Here is a 27,859-nt window from a genome sequence, read left to right on the forward strand (position 1 = left end):
TAAAGAAAATTATTATCGCTTTATTTACAATCAATCACAGACATGGTGGACGCTGACCTCATCAGGCCACCATCCCTGTGATTTTAGCGATTCCTAATGGGTTGTAGATTGCGACCCACCTCATGAATATTCATGAGGTGGGTCGATTTATGTGTTTTGTACATTAGGAATAGAGATTACCTATTTGCGATTTACTGAGACTCGCAATTAGGTAATCGCTTTTCCCAGTATTGATACATTTAGCCCAAAATTCTTGGAAGCTGCATAAGTTCTCACCAGCAGATGAATACTAGGTTACTTCATACTTGCATTACGTGTTTGCCTTGACTGAGGAAGGGGGAGAGTATCCTACCCTCATTGCAGCAAGACTAATGATGGTTTACAGTCAGAGATCAGCCCTAACACTTGAACTTGAAATGAACCTCATAAGAGTGAATTGCCATAGCAAAAGAATTAGAAAAAAGGAAGGTTTTTTTCATTTGACCCAATCAACATGTCTTCAGTTAGGTTATTGAGGCACAAACATCCTGATACGTCCGGGAAGAGTAAAATTCTTGGTTATTACGTAAAATCGAATCATTGGTTCATTGACTGAAACGTATGGACATACCACTAGTGTGAGCACAGGGGTCAGGCATTTCAGTTAATTAATAGTTAGAAATAGGAAAATATCAGATATCCTTACCTGTACAGGCATTGCCCAAAGATTGGGGCAGAGGAAGAAGAACCACATCAACTGATTTGTGTCTATGGCAACTAAGTTACAGATCTGACCAGCAGTCATTTCTCCCATTGACATGTTGGAGGTTGATAGTAGCATTATCTTATTGTAGATTTTTGTCTGAAAAATAACCAACATTCATGAAATGCTCCGTTTTCAGAAAGAAAAATCACACTAGTCTTGGCTGATAATAAAATTAATCCTTGCATATAGTGGTGTGGCCTGGAGATACATGAGAACAGATTCCATTGAAAACATTGATGGGCATTACGTCAAATCATGTGCAGTAAATTTGCAAATACCAAGTTTTGGGGGAGAGGGATGGGAGTATTTTTTACCTGTCATTCTACCGGATGGGAGGTAGAATCATTGGCCCACTTTCACCCTTATATTTTTAAATATTTTTTTGGGTGGGCAGCGTTTGACACTCAAACCTTCCACTACCAGCATATTGCATCTCTTCAGCAATTAAAAAACATTTTTATTTTTTTACTGATGAGCTATGACAATTTTTGTATCGGAATTCAATTAGTGAAAGACAGATATTGTTTAAAACATAGTGTTTCATTTTAATAGGCTTCTTACCAAAAAACACTCTGTTAACAGTTATTAGGTGTCCCTGACTAGCTACTCAAATGTTATGCTACAAGCCCTACTATCTGAGGAGATCACCTACAGGATACATTTTCTCACTGTTCTGGGAACCATTTTTTAAGTGCCCCTTCTCATGCTCTCTATATGATGCCAAGGTAGTTGTGTCGCAATTAATGCTTTAAACAGAAATCTAAATTGCTTTAGTCGGTGAACGTAAAGATCCTTAAAAAAAAGCGTACTATAAAGGATATTGTAGTGACAAAGTACAGCTAAGAGGGTTGCTAAAAACAAAAGTACCTTTGCAAAAAAAGTGTGTGAGTGCTGTTTACTTTCAGTATGAGCAATGCTTAATTTGTTCAGAAAATAAGTGGCGATCTTCTAATGTTTCTTAAGAGGCTGATTGGAGAGTAGGGTGTTGGCTAAGGAGGTAGGCTTACTTTCTTAACTTATGATTTACACAAAGGAACCACACTTATTTAGCTGCTGGGAAATATAATCACATTTGGTGCGTTGACCAAAGAGAACCAGACCCTTTTAGTTCCCTTTGTTGTGAAAAAACCCTTCCACAACAGACATTTACACAAATATTTTGGTCCGCACACACAGCAAACAGTCCGTTCATTCAATGATAATTCACACAGATGTATATTCCCCCAATCTTTATTTTCTTATTATTCTTCTCAGTAGCCAAAGCGATTCGTCCTTTTGAAGGACTTCTTCAGTGCTCCTCAATCCATGTGTCTGTCCCACTGAGTATCCTTTCTTCCTAACGACAGGATATGAAATCAAATCCCTCTTCTGTATCACTATGTAAGTGTATTTGTTGTAGACGTAATTTCCTTGAGCTCCCTATTAAGATGTCGCTCAAAGTAGATATGTCACGGTCGTCATAAAACGCAAAGAAAGACCTTAGATCAATCTCGAGTTGTCCTCAGCCTAAAACGTTTCAGGGCAGGCAGGTACTAAACGGACAACTCCTCAAGCAATATATGGTCAATATAAACCCATTCCTGCACGGATACACCACTACGTGTACCTAATCACAAAGGATACAACGGACCATTGTGATTGATGACTCTAAGGTCAAATGGATTCTGTAACTGTTATAATCTGTCTGTTAACAAACATACTTTTCAATCTAAAAACCTTCTACTCCGAATGGAGTAGGACCAATAACAAGTAGATGAGTGGAATCCTGCACAAACTGTAGACACATAAAGAGACTTGCCCTGGGAAATCTAGTAATGATCCTGAATGGGTAAACGTTCCCTTTCATATTAAAATAAAAACGAAGAAGTTCAGGCTCTAGCTTAGTAAGTTGTGCCCTCCTAGTTTCAGCTATACCACAGGAAACATCACTGTGAATTGTAAACAATGCAAAAGATCAAATTGAAAAAATGTTTTTAAAATGCACACGGGATTGATCGAACAGTGAGAGGGAAATCCGATTCCCCCAAAGGCTGCTTAAACAAATTAATACAACTATATTCCTCAGCCCCATTACTTGTAAACACTGTCTGTCAAATATATTTCATTGTCCCAGGAGGATTGATTTTGAGCATGACAGTACCAAATTGTTTCAATATATTCTTTAAAGTGCACACCTCTTAAAATGACACAACTATTAGCTAGTACGTCACACTAGCCCGGCTGAATGGCGCCCAACCATAGTATTTCAGCTTCAAAACACACTTTTTCCATTAGTTTGATGCCACAGTGTCATCCTGGGTCTGTGAAAAAAGTGCACAGTGCAAAGAAGGTAAAGGGACAATAAAGGTAAAACAGCAGGATCGATTTAATTGGCACGGCCAAGAGGACAGCGAGGAGGTCAGGGCTCAGATTAGGATGAAGGGCCTCATTATGATGCAGGTCAGACTGACCGTCCAACTGCCGCGGCTGCAATCCAATTCGACCGCCAAGGCCGGGAAAGTTCCCCTGCCGTATTATGATGCAACCGTGGCGGTCTCACCTACGGCAGTGCACATACCACTAAATATGTTGCTGCAAGTGCGGACAAACTCACAGGAAACATGTGAGGTGTACACACATGCATGACATATGTGGAGATATGCCTAGTGCTGCATGTACCACATTGCTGGTATGTGGTGATCTGTGCACAGTCCTGTCAATGGGGATACGTGCCACCTATGGACTTACTGCATTCCGGCACTAACAGGGTTGAAGTCTTCGGAGTTCAGCTGCCGCAGTGTAGGAGGGATCCGGAGAAAGGGATCTACCCCAGAGACTGTCAGGGAGAAGCTGATTTGGCTGAGTATGCACCCCAAATCCTTTGTTTTCGATGAGTCAAGGCAGCCGATTGGACAGACACAATTGGCTCTTAGGAAATGAACATTGTAATCCAGGCGGTGGTCGGAACTCCCTGTAAAGCTCTATGGCTTCTGCTTTTTTCCGACCCCCATCTCAGCAATCGGAGAAAGGCACAATGCATGCATCATAATCCGGAGGTCGGACTGACCAATTCTGAGTCTGCAGCGGTCCAACCGCCTCCAACAGGCCCATGGAAGCAGGTCTAACCCTGCTTCATAATGTGGCCCCAAGTCAAGTCTAAACCATTCATGTTATAACCTAAAGAAGGCCAGGTGCTGGAACAGATTGGATCAATAACAATGTCATGCACTACTAAAGAAGTGTAGTTAGCCTGCTCTTCAATTTCTCTAACACATCGAAGCTTCAGAGGGACAGCACTCAACTTGGAGTAGATTAGTTCACTTTACCTAGAGAACCTCGAATAAGACTTTACCTAAGAGTCCACGGGAATTATTGGGGACCTATGGGTTAATTTGTTGTCTTCTAGTGTGACAGCCCTTTTTGGCAAATGATCCTATGGATCAGCATGGGAGTGGGAAGCTCTATTCTCTCAACCTCTGAGAGACATTAAAGTCTTTCAAGATAAGAGTTGCACTACTTAAGAGATGCCAATGCCTGGTTGTAGGGACGGAAAAGTCCTCTGCATGGGTAAAGACATGTACCCCTTCTCTGAGTGGCAATCTGTACTGTTGTCTGGATCCCTAATGCTGAGTTTTTGTTTTAGCTAAACATGGATCATTTGTGTGCGAAATGACATATTCCTGTCTTATGGATTGTCGCCTTGTTGGACTGGGAGGGGTGCATAAAGTGCTACTCTCATTGTGGTGGAAGGCTACTGCCTTCACCAAGGGTAAAACAGCACAAGCACGGTGGTGGCAGCATAACATGTAGTGATTAGTAGTAATGAACAGGTCCTTATTACCCTGTATCACTGGAGTTAGGCCTACAGGCTCACTCACCTTTTTTAAACATTCCGCTGCTGCTGAGTGCTTAACTCACCCTTGGCCTACATCAAGGGGATGTGGAGTGCTGCACAGTCAGGAGTAATGACTCTGAGCTAGATGTATATGTGCCTTGGAAGGGTATAGTACAAGGATAGAGCAGTTCTGTGTAGTACATGTGGGATTAGTGCATGTACTGAATGGATGTATGCCTGCGAGGAATATATGGCATAAAGATGTCATGCTGTGCTGTGCGTACTCAATGGAAGCATGTACAGGGAGTATGTGTGCTTGCTTGAAGTACAATATAGGAAGGGTGAAGTCTTGTGCAGCATGCACATGCTGAGTGTGTGCGCTGGCAGAGTGTGTCATTGTAAATAGGACATTCTAGTACAATACAGAAAGGCTACAGTACTGAACAGTGCACGCAGACTGAATGTGTGTGCTGAATGTATGAGAGACTGTGGTGGCACAATGCATGGAGGTAACAGCACTGGACAGTGAGTGTGCTGGGAAAATACACTGTGTGCAAGTGATCTTATAATGATGCATTACATGGAGGACCCTTGGTTCTATTTTGGGGAGACCACACTTGGCTGGTGAAAACTTAATGAGGAGAGAAACAGATTTGTGTATTGCTGGATTCCTCTGAGCTGGTTGGGACACACTGAAGGAAGAGACTCTACCTCTATACTTCACAAGGTTTCTCTTTGATTCACTGATAGGTCACATGGAAGGGTCCTGGACATATCTCAGAAAGGGAGATGCGATTGATAAGGGAATCATAAAGAGTAGGACTATCAGATTTTCGATGTACATATAACTCTGGCTGACATCCAGGTGTGAACTCTGGTCGCTCCCATGAATTGCGTTGTGGGTAAATCAGCCTCAGGGTCTTGCCTGCCGTGACAGACATTTCAGGAGGGAAGAAGAAAAGGAGAAATGTAGATTTCAAAAGTAGCAAGTTAAAATTAAGTCCCACAGATTTCTTGGACCAGATGTTGGTGAAGTCGCATCAGAAGGGGAGGTTGAGACCTCAAAATATGGCATCTGCAAGCAGGCAGGCCAGCTGTGTCAAGAGGGGAAGCAATGCAAGATTACTGCCTCTGACCAAGACTGGGGATCCAGGCCTACAAGTCTCCTTGCTACATTACTCAGGGAAAACCAAAATTACTTGCCCTGAAGCACCAGTGTCTGCCTGCATGCCAATACGAGTGTGCCCTCTGAGGAAGAGGAGAGGGTTTGAGGGAGCGAGGCCCAATAGCGAGCTCTATTGTGGGGATTCCCTGTAAGAAGAGTGAGGATTAAGCTGTGCACTGATTGGGCACAGCCAGGTGCAGGATTGTTTTTGTCAACACCTGTATGCCAGGAGAGGGCTGCTGTAGAATGAACCATGCAACAAGCCCTGTGTGAGGAGTACTGCACCTGTACAACCTCATACCAGTGACCATGAATGCCAGAGGGGGCCACCATTGAAATAATTGAGTGACCAGTATGCCAGGACACATGAATGCCTAAGTGGCGACCCGGTGTGCCTGAAACGGCCTCCCTCGTGTGGGTGACTGCAACGGAGGAGTCTGCGTTGTGTCCTGACATACCCAGCAACACTGTATGCTAGGAGCTGCTGCCATTGCTAACTTGCCATGGATTTTGGGCTGGAATGGAATGAGTCTATTGCCAGTAGGTCAAGTTGGCCCAACGAGACCTGCCATGACTGGCCCCCGAGAACCAAGGGGATGCCAAAGAAGATGTCTGACCCTGGCTGGACTCCCGTAGGGAGCAGAAGTATCGAATTCCACCCCGCTAGAGAGAAATTGACTTATCGAGTCTTCATGAGCTCAAAACTGTTCAGATCGCTGGGGAAAACACCATCCCATTAAGGAGAGTGAGCCTGCACTGGCCAGGTACTGCTACATGTGCCATGAAGAGCCCCACTTCTCCAATCAGGATTAAAACTTGCGAGCACCCACTGTCCTGGAGAATGCTTCTATGCTGCAGGAGCGAGTAAGACCTGAACTGAGCCTGTGGGCTAAAGGGAATTTGCTGTCAAAGGTGCTGCAGCACCATAGAAACTTTTGACTAATTCCTAAGAGTCAAAGGGGTACTATTGAGTATGGCCTCTTACTTACATTTATCTACACTTCCCTCCCAGAGACAGCCTTTGATTGCTCCGTCCACAGCTTCCACTGGGAGTCAAGGGCAGAAGGGGTACTTGGCCCAGTTGCTCAAGATCCATAGCAGATCGGACCCTGGGGCATCAGGAGTATAAGGCCTCAGCAACCACAGTTGGGCCTTGGAGCCCCTGTGTGCCCCGTGACTCTCTGAATGGGGTTCTGACACTGGTTGGCAACATTTTGGACTCTTTGTAGGCAGGACAGGATCTTTTTGGCAGTTCAAGAAACAAAGCACTGCAGTAATTGTCCTATATAACTACAGTGACCCTCACAATAGTGGCTCTGAAGTCTTCTGATAGATAAAGGCAAAGTGTAGACAACAAACTGATATGGTAACAGCTGAATGTGGGGAGCTCGATTTCTTCGACTTAAATGTCGGTGAAGTCATCAAAGATCACCCACTGAGTTTTAACCATATCAAAGATTTCCCTGCTTCTGATGGAAATCTTTATTTTTTTTTTATGATTGTTCTAATTGCAGCCAACATCAACTCAGTGTCGGTGATAATAATCAAAAGCAAACACAAAGAGATGATGGATGGAGTGCTGAAACTTTTCAAACACTCACCCCCAGTCGCAGATCTGGGTTGAATCCATCATCATTCTTTAGCTCACTTTGTCACTCCAGTTCAGACACAGCTATATGCAAATCAGTCTTGACCGTGTGCCTGATGGGAACAGTCCAGCCCGAACTGCCAAGCCATTTCTTTCCTGGACCGGAAACAAGCATCCTGGGACCGGTTTTGGGCTAACAGCCCTCTTCAACCAGGCTAGCTTGACTCCAGTGGCAAAGTGAGCAAGGAACCCACGTCTGGGCATACCCTGCCAACTAGGGCAAACAAAGCAAACAAAAAGAGATGATGAACGAAGTGCTGAAACTTTTCAAACACTTACCCCCAGTTGCAGATTTGGGTTAAATCCATCATCATTCTTTAGCTCACTTTCCACCCCAGTTCAGACACAGCTATATGCAAATCGGTCTTGACACTGTGCCTCATGGGAACAGTCCAGCCCGAATTGCCAAGCCATGTCTTCCCTGGACCGGAAACAAGCATTGTGGGACCGGTTTCGGGCTAACAGCCCTCTTCAGCCAGGCTAGCTTGACTCCAGTGGCAAAGTGAGCAAAGGACCCACGTCTGGACATACCCTGCCAAATTAGGGCAAACAAAGCAAACACAAAAAGATGATGGACAGAGTGCTGAAACTTTTGAAACACTCACCCCCAGTCACAGATCTGGGTTGAATCCATCATCATTCTTTAGCTCACTTTGCTACCCCAGTTCAGACACAGCTATATCCAATCAGTCTTGACCCTGTGCCTCATGGGAACAGTCCAGCCCGAACTGCCAAGCCATGTCTTTCCTGGACCAGAAGCAAGCATCCTGGGACCGGTTTCGGGCTAACAGCCCTCTTCAACCAGGCTAGCTTGAATCCAGTGGCCAAATGAGCAAGGGACCCACGTCTGGGAATACCCTGCCAACTTAGGGTGAACAAAGCAAACACAAAGAGATGATGGACGGAGTGCTGAAACTTTTCAAACACTCACCAGCTAAAGAATGATGATAGATTCAACCCAGATCTGTGACTGGGATGAGTGTTTGACAAGTTTCAGCACTCCGTCCATCATCTCCTTGTGTTAGCGACATTAATCAAATGCCAGCTTGCATGCACCCAAACTTGAGTCATCGCTACTAAGATGGAAAGGGCTTGTGAACCCAACACAAACTCTCCAGTCATTTAAGGTAGCTCCCAGCTGTAATTGGCATAGATATGAAAACAATCCCCCTGTTCTTCCAATAATTCATTTAATGGCTTCAAATAGATGTTAAAAGGCAGTTCACCACTTGTGCAGATTTACTGTAACTGACCATCTGAGACAGTAGGGACATAATGGCTATTTTCTGCAGTTGGTATTCCTACTATGATGAGGCATTAATAATCTCTGTAATCAAGGAGGATTATATTCATTTAAGACCATTTAGTAAGGACTTTGGAAAGAATGCCCAGGTGGTGTGTTCCTTTCTTACTAGAGCAACAAAAAAAGATGACGAATGGAATGCTGACCATTGTCAAACACTATCCCCCTGTCACAGATCTGGGCTAAATTAGTTGTTTGTTTGCTCACTATTCCACCCCAGTTTGGACTCAGCCGCATTCAAATTAGTCTTGACCCCGCTCCCTCTGGGAACAGCCCAGCCCAAACCACCAGGCCAGGTGCTCCCTGGAACAGAAAACAACCAGTTTCGGGGTATCATCCCTCATCAGCTAGGGTAGCTTGGGTAGCTTGAGTCCAGTGACATAGCGTGCAAGGGAACCACATTCTTACTACATTCTGAATCTCAGGAGGAGTCATTTTGCCAAGGAAAAACTGAAAATAATGACTTTTTTCCAATATATTTAATTAATTTTAGGACGATACAAATAGAAATAGCCACTTTAAGTGATACATCAAAAAAGCCATTCTTGTAGCAGTACAGTTGAAGCAGATGTCATTTATACAGTGTCAAAAGGCATTAGATGCATTGTAAACATGGGATAGAAAATGAAGAAGAAAACAGAAAACCAACAGACAACATAAGGCCTACTTCAGATCGTCTATCACAGATTCTTTGGTGTGTGGATGACTTTGTGTCTGCTCTCATGGGATGGACACTGTCTTGCTCCCTCGACGGGAATGTAATGATGTGCAAAATGGTAGTGACTACAAGTCAGAGTCGGGGTCACTTCGAAAAGCATCTAACAAGTCATTCCAATCAGAAACTATAGGATGTTAACAAAGGAGTGACTGAACAACATTCCTGCCTCGATGACAGATTCCAGTTTTCCAAATTCAAGAACTAAAAAACTGCTGTTTTGTGACTACAAAATTGCATCTGTAGATATTTCCTTGTTTTTTCAAATGCTGATATATGACATTTTTGGACATTTATTTTCTGATGTTCTGTGTGTAGGATGCAACTAGTTTCAGCTCCTTAATATAACACTTCTGAGGAGGGTTGTTGGGCTTTTTCATGAGCCATAATATTTTAAGCCAACTTAGTAAACAATGCTTACAGTCGATGGAGCATTTTAGGTTTCCCTCAGGAGACTCTCTTGGGCAAGGTGCGCTGCTGTGTTTTTATCTCACCTCTGCACATCTATAACTCTCAACCACATCCAAAATCACAGGAGAACAATGCATAATTTGTCCATGTAAACAATTCAAGTGTACAATGTTAGAAGCATCATATCCGTCCTCCACAGCTGCCCACACGGCCGCCTTTTTTAGGGTCCTCGGTTAATCCTCCCCTCACTGAGCCTCTGGGAGAGTCATGGAGTTAGTATCATGTGCTTTGGGGAGTCATCTTAAAGGTCAAACACATAATTCAGAAATGCATGCAACCTCAAATCAAACTCGCACTGGCCTTTTCTGTATCTTCAAGGCTCTTTTTCTGCTTTCCCTGTCTGTGAGGAGACCTAAGAAGAGAGGTGGGGATTTTTTATTTGATATTGATGAGGCATTTACTCAATCTAAAAGTGCTGCATCATTCCTCCATATCTACATGACACTAAGTGAACCATCCAGCTTCATGTCCAACTCTTGTCAGCACACTGGGTCAAATTTAAAATGGCAGCTCCTTTCAAAATCAGAAAATATAACTTTGAATTGATCCCTACCCACCGGGGCCTGCCACTTCCCTCCAAAAATTGTCAAATGGGCCTGTTGCTAGGTAGTAGACAAAGAAGCATGGGAATGTTCCCTTGTCATTGCCAGGAACTTTCTTCCTTTTAATTATTGTACAGTTACTTGTGATTTTTTTGTAAATTGTAAACCCATCCCATTCCTCCAACAGAAGATTCTTAATCCTCCTGCGATGGGCCTTATGCAAACTAGGGTCTTTGACCTGTCAGCCTCTGTAGCACAGTAATTACTTATCTCAGTCAAGCAGCTCAAAGAATGCCTAGGGTTGGCTGAGGGTAAATCCGATTTTTCATAAACTTTATTAAGGGACTCATGTAATGTAATTCGAACTAATATAATGTAATTCTGACCTCACATATGGATTTTAGGTCCAGGGAAATAAGCACATGCTACTGATTTTGACATTGGTACCATGTTCCAGTCTTAAGATTTCATTAAAAAAAAATTGTGAAGTACACAAAGTTAAAAAATATATAACACATTCATTTCCTATACCGAACAGGCATTTGAAGGTTCCCCTTAGTCCAAATTGTTTTATTATAATTTAGACTGGGCCGAATCTGCCGCAGCCTAACTGTACACAGTTGCAAGTTGAGACAAACAACAGTCTTCATCTCTCAATCTACATGTGTGCAAATGCATGTCCATAAGTGTACTGTGCATCCTGTTTGGAGCCCCTTTTAAGCTGACACAGCATCTGACCTTGTTTTAAAAGGTGCACATAACAGGTTTCAGCTCAAAACTGTGAGGATTTGAGTGTATTATATGATATGGCTGTGGGTCCTTATCGTGTAACACACTAACAAAAACTGTCTTGGATCTAGTCAGGCTCGTTTGTATCACCTTTGCTCATGTGGACTCGAGCAGCATGGCTTGATAAAGGAATTTTATGTAAAGCATTTAACAGCACCAAATAATGAAATAAGAAATTCACACAGCAAGAAAGAGACACAACAACAATGTATAAATATAAGTTGTAGTTTTATTAATTTTTAGAGCCCTTGATAATCCACCAGAATGTTACAGATTTACAGATTTTTGAAGATATAAATGCTTGTAAATGCAACAGCAAACAAGAATTGGTCGGCTAAAAGTTTGTAAACTTTTGGAATGTTGAGCAACTTCTGCCCCACTTGGGCAACCAGATCCTTCAGGATGGAGATCTATGAGGCCAGAGAGGGTACTTTGGATAGTTTTTAGGTCACCAGAGCATTTTTTCGACAAGTTCCAAACTTTACAGGACAACCACCGTAGACTTTAATAGAGTGGTCCTGATGCTGAGGATACAGGTGAAAAGATGCTTAATGATGATCGGATTGAGGTGCAGTGATGGGGTCCCAAATTGCTGGTTTGGGGTTCTTCAGCTCTTGTGTCCCTGGGGCCGGTTCCAGAGGATCAACCAATTGATCATTGGAGTCACTGCTTTGTTCGAAGTAGGGAATCAACTTTTCTTTGGGTCTGGAGCAGCAGGCACAGTCCAAACTGTACTAGCCCAAGATTTAGCATGTGCAGTCCTTCCCACGGTGCAGCCTTTATTCATGCAGTTTCAAGGGTAGCAAGACAATTTTTCTTCAGTCCTTTCCTCAAATCCAATGTTATCTGGTGAGCAGGGTGCCAGGTGTTCATATGTATCCCAGGAAAGTGCCCTGAGGGGACCATGCAGTAACTAGCCAATGGTCTACTGGGTCCCTCCCTTCTGGTAATGTATTTCCTGCAGTGAGTGGTATCTGGATATCCCAGAGTGCACTATTGTAGCCACTCTCAAAATTTCAGGAGCTCTGCTTGATTGTCTGGAGCTTGGTAGCCCACCCTAGAAGTGTGGCTACCTAAGGGCTACACGCCCATGGAGAAACCTGTTTAGAGACTGGTTTTCCCTCTCGGTCTCCCACTTTTCTGCAGGAAAAAATGGCATCCTGCTCTGGAGTGTTGTCACAGGTGGCCCTTCAAAGGCAGCTTCTCCTTTGAAGCTCGCCTTTGAGGCTAGCATCCAAGTAGCCTTCATGGGCAAGGAGGTAACATCTCAGTCTGCGCAACTGCCTTTGTTCCTTAGCCTGGGAGTCGTTCACATGTCTCCCAGGTGGTCATAAAGTGGTCGGTGTGCTGGAGCCTTTATAAGGCTACTGGAATAGCTGGGCACAGAGTGGCAACTTTCTAAAGGTTACAGAGCTTTAATTGTGACATTAAACGTGACCTGGGTACCAAGTTGGGTTCAATGCCACGATAACTTTGATACCTTGCAGTACCCAGTTAGTTAGTCTCATTCAGTAGTCAGCCAGTTTTGCTGTTAAGACACATATACACTATATGTCATACTTAACCATACATAGCTCTTCGCCTTAGGGCTCTATAGGCCTACCTCAGGGGACACTTACATACAGGGTTTAAGAGAGTGGTGGCTTTGCCATTGGTTTTACATGGTAGAGTTACACTAGCAGTGTAAACACTGCCCTTCCAATCTACAGTGGCAGGCTGGGAACCATTTTGTCCTTTGTCACACTCAGGGTGGCACAAACAGTGCTGCAGACCTGGGTGGACACTCTGCCTTACATGCCCTGGATACCTTATACAAGGAACTTATAAGTATGCCAGCACTTGGCAATTTGGTATAGCCAATTCAACATACACTTTGCAGGAGCAAGAATACTGAAACTGAGGCCTGGTTAGCCTCAATAAACTCTTGGAGTTGAAAAACCATCAGCATCCGTCCAAACAGGCAAAAAGAGCCCCCCTCCAGATTAAAGGTGATGAGCAACTAACCCTTATCCTGGTAGTTCTCATCATCTAAGTGGAAGAACCTGGAAAGGCCATCTACATTGTTATGGTCAGCGCCAGGTCTGTGTTCCGCTCTAAATGCTTTATCCTATAGGGAAATGGACCAACTCAACAATTTGGGTTTATCTTCTCATCTGTATCAACTAACTTAGGGGCCTGTGATCAGTTTGAACTGTGAAGTGAGTACGAAATGGGGAGGGTCTCAGCTTCTTTGGGGACCAAACCACAGCATAGGCTTTTCTCTCAATGGCACTCCAACGCTGCTCTCTGGGAAGGAGTCTGGGGAGGAGTCGCCTGCTAATAAAGGCTGCATCCTATGTTCTTAAGCATCTTTCCAGACAAAAAACTACTTACTAAAGTCAGGTGCCTTCAGGACAGATGTTGAGCACATAGCTTTAAGGGTGTCCAAGGCCTTTTAGCACTGGTCAGTCCATATCATCTTTCCTGGCTGTTTCTTGGAGGTTAGCTCAGTCAAGGGTGCTACATTAGTACTATACCCATTTACAAATCTTCTGTAGTGCCCAGTCAGGCCAAGAAAGGCTCTGACTTGGGTCTGTGCCTTAGGAGCTTACCAGGCCAGAACTGTCTGGAATTTAGGTTGCAGAGGATGTGCCTGGCTTCCACCTACTTGGTGGCCCAGGTACACTACAGACCCTTGTCCTATCAGGCCCATACTTGCCTTGATAGTCAGCCCAGCCTGTTTAAGGGCTTGAAGCACTTCCTTCAGGTGGCCCAAGTGATACTCCCAGGCAGTGTTAAAGACAGTAATATCATTCAGATATGCTGCACTAAAGCTTTCCAAGCATGAAAGTACTCTGCTCAGGAATTTTTGGAAGGTGGCAGGTGCATTTTTCAATCCAAAGGGCATCACTTTAAACTGAAAGTCTCCTTTAGGGGTTTAAACAACAGTTCTCTCTTTGGCTTCGTGGGTGAGGGCTATCTGCCAATATCCTGAAGTCTGGTCAAAGGTGCTCAGATATTCTGAAGCCCCCAACCAGTCTATGAGCTCACCAGCTCTTGGTATGGGGTAGGCATCAGGCTCAGTGATTGTATTTAGGCCTCTGTATTCCAAAAAGAATCTTAAATCTGTTTTCCCCCCTTGGGGTTTAGTTTGGGCACCAGCACCACTGGGCTGGCCCAAGGACTGTCAGAGGGCTCAATCACCCCCAACTCTAGCATCTTTGCAACCTTAGCTTTAATGATGGCTTTAACCTGGTCTGACAACCTGTATATCATTTTTTTGACACGTAATTTTTCACCTGTGTCCACATCATGGGAGCAGCATGTTGTCAAGCCTGTGGTCAAGGAAAACAGTCCAGCAAATCGACCGAGCAGAGTCTAGCAGTCTTTTTTCTGTCACTTGGTCAAAGTGGAAGAGAGGGCTACTCCATCCACCGAGGCATCTTTGACATTAGATGTCAGTAGGTCTGGGAGAGGTTTGATCTCCTCTCCATCTCCATCATCTGTCACCACGGGTATAGTGTTATCTGCTCTGTCATAATGTAACTTGAGCATATTCACAGGTATCACTCTACAACGGCTTCTTGGGATACCTAAATCCACCAAGTACGTGACTTCCCCCTTCTTTTCCAAGATTGGGTAAGGACCAGTCAATTTGTCCTGGAGGGCTATGGGAGCCAGAGGCTCTTAAATCCATACTAGTTGTCCTTCCAGTTATACCTGCATGGATAGATTCTGACCATACCAGTACTTGAGAAGCTCCTGGCTTCCCTCCAGATTCCTGTATGATTTTTTCATGTAGTAAGCCGTCCTGGAGTGACGGCCTATGTCACTTGGCTTCAAATTCAGCTCCACATGTTTTATTTGTAGCTGAAGGATTAGGTGTTCATTTCATTTATACACAATTTAACAATGTCCAAACATTCATGGATGCCAATGGTCTCTATTATGGGTATTAAGAAGGTTTTTTCTGGGGTTAGGGTCACAGCTTCTTTATTTTACCAAATTGTAGCTCCTTTTCCTCATCCTCTATTTAGGCCTCTTCAACTCATCTCCCTGCCGGTACCCTCAGAATTAGAAAAACCACAGGTAAGTGACTAAAAGTCATAGCCCTTTTAATTCCCTTTTGTTGCATTTTATTTCCTTCTCTCTTGTCGCTGAGACTGAATCTTATCTATTTTCAAGTCTGCCCCTTTGATATGGATAATCTTACCCTGGGTTTTTCTACATGCACTTGTATCTTCACTGGATTTCCTTTTGAACTCCTTCGCCCCTTTTATTACATTTTTTTCCTGTATTTATATTTCCATTTATTCAGTCCCTTTTTTCTCTCTCTAGACTGGATAGGTCTGTGGCACTTCTTCATATGAGAAAAGAAAATAATAATTGAAAATAAATGAAATGAAATGGAAAGACAAGAGAAGAAACAAAACCCTCAAAGCATTAGTATTCATGCTGTTGAATCATTTATAACTCAATAGAAATGGAGCCTCTTTCGCGCATAAGCTCTGGGAGTAATAATGGTCAAGAGACAGGTTTTGTACTTTCACGTTTCTAAATATGTCCCTCCCGTAGCCAATTAAGCATGTGCTTATGAACCTGGGTGATCCATGCTCCTCCTGGAATGTGGCGGGGTAGCTCGCGTAGCCCGCAGATCTTTCAGCAACTCTAGTAGTAGTAGTCTGCCTGGACTGCTGGAATCTCCCGTGGCATTTTCCCTCTCTGGTCCCTCTCGCACCACACCAGACTCATTCGGTCCCCTCCTTCGGTTGGGTATCTCTCTGGTCACAATAACAGCATTATAGACCCCACCCACCCCCTGCAAGCCTCCCAGAGTTTCTCTCTTTGATGTCTTCTCCATTTCTCATGGCTTCCTCCTGTCTCTTTTCCTCAATTTTACACATCCTCCCTCGCTAACGCTTTCCCATTTTGTGTCTCTTGCTGCCTGTCTTATATATTATTTTCTTCCTCCATTTCCTCCAAAAACAAAAGTTTGTTTTCTCTTTCCTCATTAGGTTATGGGCATCGGCAAAGACCTGAGATGGAGTACAGGTAAGTCCTCTGTAAACTATCTCTGTCACTCTCTTCTGCCTGTCAGCCTAGTACATAGTCCAATATATCCTGTTTGGTCTCTTTGAACGGTTTCTCACAGCCTTCTCTGACCAAATTTAAAGGGCCCCCTACAGGGTGCCTAAAGATGAGTTCAAAAGTTCTGAAACAAACTCCTTTCTGGGTAACTCCCTGTATGCAAACAGTAGGCATGGCAGGAGAATATCCCATCTCCTTCTGAGTTTCTCAGCTAAACCCATAATCATGCCATTCATGGTCTTGTTAAATCATTCAACAAGGCCATTTACTTGGGGATGATAAGGTGTAGTGAACCTATAAGTCACTATACATTCATCCCACATTGCTTTCAGATAGGTTGACATAAAGTGTGTGCCCCAATGTGAAAGGACCTCCTTAGGAAACCCAACTCTGGTAGGGTTTTAGCCACTGCAGGGACAGTGACTAGGGGAATGTCTTCTGGATACCTGGTGGCATGGCTCACTACCACCAGGATAACCCTATGCCCAGAGGCAGTAGATGGATCTAGGGTACCAACAATATCAATCCCTACCCTCTCAAAGGGAGACCCCACCACTGGTAGTGGTATCTACTTTGCCTTTGGCCTGGCACATAACACAGGAGCAACAGAACTCCTTTAGCTTTTTTGACATCTGAGGCCAGTAAAAATGGCTGACCAACCTGTCCCAGGTTTTGGTATGCCCCAGATGTTTAGCTAAGGGGACGTCATAGCAAGGTTAAGGAGGAGTTTTCTGTACTATTGGGGGACCACCACTGCTCTGGTAGCTCCTGGTATGTAGCTAGTTTTGCCTCATTGTGCAGAATTCCCTCATTCCATTATAATGTAGGGATACCACTGATATCACTTTCCTCCTGTTTGACAGCCAACTGTCCCAGACCCTCAATAGTGGGACCAGTATTTTGTCCCTAGCTTAAGTCCTCTCTGTAGGGAGTACCTGCTCCATGCCGTTATGCCAGGTCAGGCAAATCTTTCAAATGAGCACCATCCTGCTCAGAGACCAGGCCTTCCTCCTGAGGGTTAGGCTGCTTCTGGTCCTGTTGACTTATGGACGTGGCCTTGCCTTTCCAGACTTCCTACCACCCCTCTTGGTACTAGGGATTTGGGGCTTACTTTCAGGTTCCACTACTCCTGACTCTCCCTTTAGGCCTTCTGTGCTCTAGTGGAGACACAAACCCACTCCGGGAGACCCCGCATTTCTGCATGAGTCTTTTTTTCCACTTCTGTCCATGCAGATGTTTCTAAGGCATTGCCCAGTAGATACTTCCCTGGGATGGCAAGAGACACAGCTACCTTCTTAGGGCCAGTAACCCCTTCCAACTCAAAGTTTACCACAGCTATGGGATTTGACTTTATTGCATTGTCAGAGGGGACTATTTGATACACTTCATCAGGGATGATCTTACTTAGGGAAACCAGCTTGACCATAACAATGGTAATGCTGGCACCTGTATTTCTCAAGGCCACAACTTCAGTGTGTCTATACTTTATCATACTGGCGGGCCAATGAGCCAAAGGTTCAATTTCCTCCCCACACAGGGAAACTAGTGTGGATTCAATATAACCCTTGCAACCCCTTGGGACAACTTCCACCCCCATCCCTACACTGGCAATACCATTGGAATCATCACCAGTGGGTTATTTCTTCATGCATATAGGATTACCCTTCTAGTGCTCTGGCTGCCTACAGTCATAGCACACCCCAGTCTTTGTTGGGTCACAGTTCTTTCCCTGATACCCCCTCCCCTGTGATTGGGATGTGGCTCTTGACTCCCCATCTTGGGCATCTTTCGGGGTCTCTTTGGGCTTCTCTGGCTTTTTAAACTTGACCCCATCTTTTCCCTGGGGTGGAGTCTGTCCCACCTTTTTGAGTTGGCCACCTTAGGAGCTTTGTGACACCCTAGTGTGTACCCACTCATCAGCTATTTTCCCCAGCTCTCTAGGGCTAGATATCTTAGAGTTTACCTGGTGTTGTACCTTCTATGAGGTACAATTAGTAAGTGTGTGTTCTTTTACCACTAAATTGTAAAGCCCGTCATAAGTATCTACCTTATACTCTTAATCCATCCTTCCAGTGACTTTACAGAGGCATCTTCAAAGTCTACATATGTCTTTGTTGCCCCCTTGTGTATGCTTCTAAACTTTTGTGTATACTCCTCTGAGTTAAGACCAAAGAGCTCAATGGGTGCTTCCCTCATGTGGATGCAAGACTCCTCACCCTCAAGTATCAGTAGCCCTCCCTCATTTTACAATTTATCACACTGCTTTTTTGATCAGACAAGCTTATGCATTAAACAAACAGTATTACGATGAACCGATATCATCTTCGATCAATTTTGAACACACTCTCTACTACATGAATTCTCTTTTTATGACACCTGTTTTATGTCCAATTGCACCTTTATAGCTAAGCACCCTATTTTAAAATACTCACAACACCTGTTACATTCAGTTTACTAATGGTTCCAATTTTCATCAAGCTTTCCTTGCCTCTATCTGGTACAATAAATGTAATAGGCTTCTACATAAATCTTGATACTTCAAACACTGGAAAGAGAAGAACATTATCTATGTTCATCAACTTGTTTCTCATAATTCTGTTATACCTTTTAACATTATACAAGAAAGTTATGATTTACCTTACTCTTGCCTATCCCAATATTCCCAACTATCACAAGTACTCCAAGTATTTTTATCAAATACAAATTTTCCACCCAATGTAATTCCATTTCCACCCCTCACTCCTTTGGATAATATTCCTCCTGACTCTAACTTGAAAGCCTCCCTTATATAAGAACTCTTCTCTACTCCTAACTCTGAAAGACCAAAAACATCAATTGAGTTAGCTATGAAATTAGATCTCTTGATGACTCTTTCAACTAAAGGATGAGACCAACTATGGCACAAGGCTTTCGCCACCTCTAAAGCTGCTATCAGTCAGTCAAAAATAACTTTATTTGGTTTATCATAACCATAAAGCATATACAATTATTTATTATAAAAATTAAAAGCGAAGCGTTTTTCAAGTCCGTTAAAATATTTACACTTTCTGTAAAAAGGGGTATTTTCTTTTCCTAGCCTTTAATCTTTCCCAGCTTTCTACTAATGTCATGAATTTTACCCCTCGACATGTTAAAATGTTCGATGAAGCGCCCATCCAACTTGTTACCGCGTGTCTACAGGTACGAATGTTTAAGCCAATAAAGACAGATTTCAACAAGGTCCTTCTTTCAGCGTTTACTGATGTACAAACGCACAATAGGTGGCTTAAGGACTCTGTGTGGTACCCGCATAAACAACATGCCTTTGTTTGCTGTTTATTTTTCCAGGAGGGGACCAGGTCCTTCGAATTGTAATCACCAAGTCTAAAAGCCTTAAACCTCCTTTTTAATGACAATCGAAAATGTGCTATTAAGTAGGGTTGTGGTTTTAGGCTTAAATATGAGTTTATTACGACCCATGCATGGCGACGTTTAACCAATCTCCTTTTATCTTCAATAAATGATGAAACCTTTGCCCTGTTATTACAGACTTTGTTGAAAGAGGATCTTTCCAACTTGCTGTTCCATACTTCTTCCAATTCTAGTACCTCCAGGGCGATTCGCAAGTGATCACCCCAGGTATTTGGGTTTCTTTGCTCATATTGTAATTTTATTTCGGTCCAGCATAGGTTATTCAAAGATCCAATTTCTGCTGCTCTGAATTTCCAGCATAATTTTACCAAGATTGCTTTCCTTTGGAATTCTTGGTTCTGGAGCCCGAATTCCAACCGTATCTGTGCAGGCGAGGAACCTTTAAAGAGATTGAATACTGATTTGTAGACCCTGATTTGTAATGTGTTTAGGATCTCAGTTTCTTGGCCATGCCATGTTTCCAATCCGTACGATAAGGTTGGGAGCAATTGTGCTGCCATTATTTTTAAGAGATGACCATAAGAAGGGCATTCCAATTTCTTGTACAGTTGTTTGAAGGCAAAGATTAATGATTGGGCTTTCGCTGTGATCTCCCTTTTCTGGTCTACCAGGGACAAATTTCTTGCCAATTTGATGCCCAGGCATTTATAAGCGCTTGTTTCCTCTATTTGTGACTTTTTTGCATACCATTTGTTTTTTCTTGTCCTCTTGCCCACCAGTCTTACCACCTTGGTTTTTGATTTGTTTAGTTCCAAGCCTTGTTCATCCAGGTAGTCTATTAGTTTATTTATGGTCCTTTGCAGCCCTATCGCGGTTTGGCTCAACACCACGATATCATCTGCATATTGCAGAAATTGGATTGGCTCATTCGCCAATTTTGGCGGGTGTCCATTTACTTTTTGTAGATAGTTATTTAAATCTGCTAAGTATAAGTTAAATAAACATGGTGAGAGTACGCAGCCTTGCTTTAATCCATTTGTTATATTTATTTTTGACGATACTCTTCTTCCGTCTCCCAACTTGACGGTAGCCCATGTTTCACTGTATAATGATGTTATAGCTTCAATCAGTGGTTGTGGGAGTCCCCAGGCTTTAGGTTTCTTCCACATGTGATCTCGTGGCACTCTATCGAAAGCAGATTTTAGGTCGATGTAACAGGCCATTAGTACTCCCTTTTTCCTTTCTGCTTTCTCCATCAGGATTGTTAATGCTGATAAGTTTGAGATGGTACCCATGCCTCGTCTAAAGCCCATTTGGAATTTTGGGATGATGGTGTTATCCTCTGTCCATTCTTGCAGGTGTCGTAAGATACATGATGCAAAAAGTTTGGCCTCTACATCGATAAGGGCAATTAACCTGTAGTTACCCGGTTCCGTTCTGCTACCGTTCTTATAAATTGGATGAAGGAGGTTACCACTCCAAGACCTTGGCATCTTGTTGTCACAGAATAATTGATTGAAGAGGGGGTGAGGTACTTGGCCCAGATTTCCGGATCACGTTTAAACAGGGCATTTGGCAGTCCGTTTGGTCCTGCAGCACCTTCGGATTTTAGTTTTTTTATCAGGAATTTTGTTTGCTTCACTGTTGTCAATGGTGTCTGTTCGTTTGCTTCCCAGCTAGTTTGGGCTTTCACTCCCTCCGTTTTGGATCCGGTTGATTCTAGCTCTGATGCCAGTCCTATTACTTCGTCTATACTTTCTTCTTCGTATGTTTGTGGTCCTGTTTTGGGGTTGTACAATTTATCTATATAATCCAGCCACGTTTTTTCACTTATTCCTACATTTGGTGCAGTTCCATTTCCTTTCATCAGCTTGTTGATTAGGCCCCAAAATTCTCTGCTGTTCGGTAGTTTACTTGCCCACAGCAGGTCTTCCCATGTCTTTTCTGTGTGTTTCCTTTTTTCCACTCTGCACTCTTCCTTATACTCTTTCCTCAATTTTTGGATCTTGCCATTATCACTGACTCTTCCTTTTCTAAATACTCCAGCTTGTTTTCTTATCTCCTTGGCGATGTTTCTTTTTTGTTTTGCAACTGAATTGTGTACCACTGCTCTTTGTTTGCCCCATATGTGCCATTGCTTCCTGGTCTACATGGAAATTTATCCAGTAGTAACGTGTTTAACTTTTCCCAATCTTTTACTAATGCGTACGCTTGTGGCTCCTTGACATTGTCTATGTGTTTTTTCACCGTGTCCATTATCTCATCAATTATTGTTCCTCTCCATTTGAGTTTCTTTAAATTATAGATTTCAGGTAATGAAGCTAGCGATGCTACCCCCTCTCTTTGTAGAATGTTTAGGCGTAGGACTGACTGTTTCTTGAGAGAAATGGTCACTCTCTGGTCTTGTTATAATGCGAAAATGTTCGACCAGGGATGCCAGGTCTTTACTAATTACTGTGTAATCTATTATTGAATGTTTGTTTCCGCATGAAAAGGTGATACCTGCTGGTTGGTCTCCCTTGGTATTTCCATTTAGTATGACGAGGCCTAAAGCTTTCAGCTCGTTCCACACTCTTTGAGTTTTATTCTTGTTGTCTTTGTCCCCCATTAGGTTGTAGTTAAAATCGCCTGAGATTATCGTCTCATAATTTTGGTGTGTAACTTGTAACGCTTTTATTACATTTATCAGATTTGACAATTTTTCCATTTTCTTATTCTTTTCGGGATGAATGTATATGTTTAGAACGATTAGCTTCCTTCGCACTCTGTTTGTGGGGAAGTTCCATTCCAGTTTTAATATTTGGATCCAGTTTTCTCCGGAATCCATTTCTTCTATTTTCCAGACGTAATCTGCTGTTGTATATATGGATAAACCCCCTCTTGGGTGACCGTACTTGGCGATTTTTTCTGCCATTATGTGAAATTCTTCATATCCTGCTATGTGCTTTGGTGTTACATTCCACGTTTCTTGCAGCAGGATGATGTTATATTTACTCAAAAAGGAGATGGTCTCTTGGTCTTGTTCCATTTCTTTAAATCCATGGACGTTCCAGGAGCAGATAGTTATTTTCCCGTCAAATTGCTTAGTGACCTTCTTATTTTGTTCCCCACTAATTATATTATTTTCATCAGGATTGGTGTAGATTCAGCGCGTGGGGTATCCAGGACCAATCTTGATTTCCTACTGACTGGGTGGTTGATTGTCTAAGAGTTATGTTTGTTGGGCGGGTATCCCTGGGTGTTTGTTGGGTTATGGACTTACTTCTTGCCGCTTTTAATACGGAGGTCGTCTTTCCGTTTGTGTTTGTCGGCCAGGGCGCCTCGTTGTTTAGTAGCGGGTATGGGTATTTTATTTGTGGTGGGTAAGATAGTGTTATACCCCAGGCTGCAAAAACCGCCCTTGTAGAGAAGATCTGTTTCGTTGTCTCTTCTGATGCCCATGTTGTTCTGCTTACTTCCAAATCTGTTGCCTTGTTTATTTGAACAAATTCTACCGCCAAGAGTTCTGATGATGGAATTTCCCTTAATTTGGGAATTTCCCTGAACAGTCGCATTATGTTACCCCTGTTTAGTGCTATCACACAATCGCTATTTATTCTATATAACAGAGATCCTCGAACACCTGTATTTATACATAAAATTAACCCTTCCTCCTCTCCTCTTTACTAGTCATGTCAATCTTCTAATTACACTGTATTTTACACTGTCCTAATGTTTATAAATTTTGGGAATCCGTATGGTTCAAATGTTCTAAGATTTTTCATTTTAGTATTCCATTATCTCTTCAAAATGTATTTCTTGGATCCATGTCTGCTGATCTTCATGATTCTATGTTGATGTTGAAATTACTAGATATCTTCATTGCCCTTGCATTTAAAGTTATTCTCACTTGTTGGAAAGACAACTCTAAAATATGTATACTAACATGGTGGAACTTTAGCTGTGATGAACAATAAATATCCATTGTTTCAACTTCTTCAATAGCTCAAAAAATCTAATCTGACCTACTTTGGGTACCTTTTACTACCTTTCTATCTACACACTCATCCTTACACTAATAACTAATTATCTTTCTTCTTTCCCTTCTCTCTGCTTCCTTTTCCCCTTTTCCTCCCATTTCTTTTCCTTCTTTCTGTCTTCTCTCTTTCTTAGATTCTTATATTTCAAAATTATACAAACGGCAAATAATTAATAGGTACCTAGTTGTTCGTTTTTTTATTCTGTGCATAAGGTTGTATTTCACTCGTTATATTTCTCTTTTCAACATATTACTTTTCTTCCTTATGATATTTGTAACAAGTTGTACTGTCCTATTTATTCAATTAAAATGATTTAAAACGATAACAACAACAACAAAAAAGTATCAGTAGCCCATCTCTCCCTACTGTTGGTGTGAATTCCCACAGTAAAGATCCGTTTCTGTTACTTTGACTTTTTCTTCTGAGGAAATTGTGCATTCAGAATTTCAGAACTTGGCAACTTGGTAAACCTTTTCTCATGTCGACTTGGAAATCTCTTGAGTGGTTACTAATTTTTCTGGGACAGCTAACACAAGTTCTTGATCCCACCACTAAGAACCAATGTGAGGATTTGGGTGCACTATATGATATGGCTGTGAGGCCTTATCGTGAAATACACTCACAAAAATATCTTGGGTCAATCATGCTCATTTATATCACCTTTACTCAACCCTGGGAAGATGTGGCTTCGAGCAGCAAAGTTTGATAAAGGACCTTATTGCAATAGTGCACTATTCTAGCCACTATCAAAATCTTGAGACCCCTCCACGGTCATCAGGAGCTTGGTAGCACACCATTGAAGTGTGGCTACCTAAGGAATACACACCCAAGGGAAAACTGGTTTGGGGACAGATTTCCCCTCTCTGTCCCTGTCTCCCACTTGTCTGCAGCAACAAAAGGCTGGTGGTCTTGAAAGGCGGCTTCCTGTAAAGCTTGCCTTTTTTGGCCAGCACCCCAAGGGGCCTCCCTGGGTGAGGGGGTAATACCTCACTCTGCAGCAAATGCCTTTGTTCCTTAGCTTATAAGTCATTTATACATCTCCACAGGTGGTCAGAAAGTGGTCCTTATGGAGCGGCCTTTGTGAGGCCACTAGACTAGCTGGGCACACAGTAGCAACTTTCTAAAAGTTGCAGAACTTTATTTGTGAAATTAAACTCAAACCTAGGCAACAATTCGGGTCCAATGCCATGATTAATTTGATACCTTGCAGTACCCAGTTAGGTAATCTTATTTAGAAGTTAACCAGGCTGAGATGCAGGCCGGTAATCCTGTGTTAGCCAATGGGGGTACTAATGTTTCCGCAGCAAAATGACAATTTGAGGGGCTTTGCTGTTGAGACACATATAAATTATGTAACCTACTTAATGATATATAGATCCTTTCCTTAGGGCTCTATATGCCTTCCTTAGGGGAGACTTACATACAGGGTAATGGAATGGTGGCGTTGTCTTTGGTTTTAAATAGCAAAGTCAAGCTAGCATTGTAAGCACTGCCCTTCCAGTCTGCAGTGGCAGAATGGGAGCCATTTTGTCCTTTGTCAAACTGAGGTTGGCGCAAACAGTGCTGCAGCCCTTGGTGGATGCTCTGCCTTTCATGCCCTGTGTACCATATACTAGGAACTTATAAGTAAGTCATCACTTGCCAAGTAGGTATAGCCAATTCGACATACACTTTGCAAGGGTAAGGACACTGGCACTGATGTCTGATTAGCAGGCCTCAGTGCACTCTCAGAGTTGAAAAATCAGCAGCATCAGTACATAAATGTGGGTGCAACATACAAAAAGAGTAATTTCCTTACAAAAACTATTTTAACAGAGCCTTACCTCCTTTTAGGGTGTCACAATACTATAGAAGTCCAAAATCCAAAGGTTCAACAGACAAAACACTGCTGGGTTTTATGGATAGAACTTAAATCACTACAAACGGTTCTTATGGGTGGATGTTTAGATGTTAATGCCTATAGCATAGAATGGCCCTTTTTGTGTGTAGGATCTAATATCTATTGGAATAACTTCCACTGCTTCAAGATGACTTATGATAGAGGCTCTCCATGTTTTCTCAATAATTTCCCCAGATGTTGAAGTCTCCCATAGTTAAGATTGAAAGACCTTGTCCATCATAGCATTTATAAATTAGTGAAACCTTCATCAAAGATGGATTCCTCCCTGGTATCTATATATTCAAAACAGACTAAGCTTCCTTGAAAGATATCAAGACCTCATAAGCGATTGCTTCAGAAGTCCATTTGTCACTGTAGGAATTTCAAAGTATTTCTTACTAACATTCATACCACAACATCAATAGGATGCAAACATTATCAGGCATATTGGTATTTATGTCAATCCCAAAATCAATTCTGCCATTTTTCACTAATTTTGATTGTGCTGCTCTACATTCCAGAACTGACACTAGCCTCTGCATGGGGAACAGGGGCCATGGCCTTGGACTATCCTGTAACAGCCAATGTGTTGGGGTTGAATTAGAAGGTTCTCTACCTGGGTAGAGACCCTGCATAAATCTTTAAATCTTTAAAAACGGCACATATCTGGTTTTGGGGGTACAACAATCAACAAGTTCCTTTTTTGGGGGCCATGCAAACAACAGATACCTTGGGACCCTATGGTGAGGAAGCTACCTTTTTGAGGTCTCCATTTGTGGCAGACACTCAATCACTGCTTCTTTCAGAAAGCGACTTCTGAACTGCTGTTCAAGCCCACGTACTCTTGCATCTGAATTATGGTACTGAGCAGCTCTGTGGCATCCAGTGCTTAATAAAAAAAAAACATATGTGCCAGGGCTCTAGTCAGGAACCCTTCTCCGCTTGCACCACCCATTGCCACTGCCAGCATTGCCAATGACAGTACATACAGAACTACTAACCAGCACACTGCTAAAAGTGTGCAATTTATCTTTTTCAGGCCGCATAGCATTAAAAATGGCTTGGGCGGCAGGTATTAGTTGTTTTTAATGTATACTGAGTAAATAAAGAATCACTGTGTTGCTTAGCTCTAAATTATACAAACATTTCCACCATGTGGCAGCTGTCATAAATACAGATGTTGACAATAAAGTGCCAGGGCCAAGCACTGGAAACCACCGGCTCAAATTAAGCTCTGGTGGCCTCCCAGGCTGCACTCTGTTACCTCTTAAGGGCATCATACGTGCTGCAGACGGTCTCATCTGGGCCAGAAGAAATATAATCTCATCCCCTCATCATGATGGAACTCTATTGGTTCCCCTTGCCATCCCGCATCATCTTTAAAATGAGCTGGTTAATTTACAAAGCTGTCTTAATAAGTTTACAGACAAGCTCACCATCTCTAGTGGTCCATGGCACACCCATAGCAATAACACTATCAAACGGCAGACTAAGGAGTGTAAAAAAGACCTAAAAGGCGGCAGGCCTTTTCCATCAATCCACCCAAGATCTGAAACAGCTACATCCACATTCATCAGGACTGTCCCAATGCTGCTCCAATTTAGGAAAGAATTGGAGACACACCTCTTTAAATAAATGAACTGGGCACAATCTATCCACTTCTCTTATTACATGCTAACTTTATGCATTTACTTGTGCCAGTACAATTCTCTGTTGCATTTTGGCTAGGTTCATGCTATAGAAATACCACATACATACATACATACATGGGTCTCTAGTGACACTCTTAAAACTTTAAATGCTTCCATAAGGGAGCGGTGAAGTGCAAATGGATTACCTCATTTTCATGGAGCATATCCTTATGCAAATGAGGGAATAACCTTTCAGAATTATGGTGGCACAAGCCTTATGCTTGTAGTATCAGTATGAATAAAGGTCCGTAAAGGGTCCAGGCGTATGCATGATGCGTCCCATTTTGAAATAGAAAATTTCACGGGGAGCTCTAACCTGAAGCTTGAGACCAGTAGCGGTCGGTGGTGGGAGTGCTGCCGGGCGGTGATGTGGGGCAGAGGAGGGGGTAGTAAATTATGGAAATTTGGCCAAATGCAGGTAAGTAAACATATAAATAAATAAAATGAATTTTGTTGTGCTCACTGCATCGTCAAATTCGATGCAGTGCGCACAACGAAATTCGTTTTATTTATTTATATGTTTACTTACCTGCATTTGGCAGTAATCCATAGTTTCTTACCCCCCACCCTGCTCCTCCCCCGCCCCATGTCACCGCCCGGCAGCACTCCCACCACCGACCGCAAATGCGTGAGAGCACACCCCCTGGCATTATTACGGCA

The 27,859-nt window shown here is 42.8% G+C and overlaps 1 protein-coding gene across 3 annotated transcripts in view; it reads right to left on the minus strand.

Annotated features, from left to right (window-relative positions):
- The window catches only part of ABCC8 (ATP binding cassette subfamily C member 8), a 1,340,683-nt gene that overhangs the window by 919,773 nt on the left and 393,051 nt on the right, over nucleotides 1–27,859 (minus strand). For all 3 annotated transcript variants that reach the window (XM_078681060.1, XM_078681061.1, XM_078681059.1), the window contains one exon: nucleotides 686–841. In XM_078681060.1, coding sequence (XP_078537186.1) covers nucleotides 686–841 — 156 coding nt within the window. The remainder of the gene's footprint in view (nucleotides 1–685; nucleotides 842–27,859) is intronic.

Source organism: Lissotriton helveticus, chromosome 3_1 (genome assembly GCF_964261635.1).
Source record: "Lissotriton helveticus chromosome 3_1, aLisHel1.1, whole genome shotgun sequence".
Classification (NCBI taxonomy): Eukaryota; Metazoa; Chordata; class Amphibia; order Caudata; family Salamandridae; genus Lissotriton; species Lissotriton helveticus.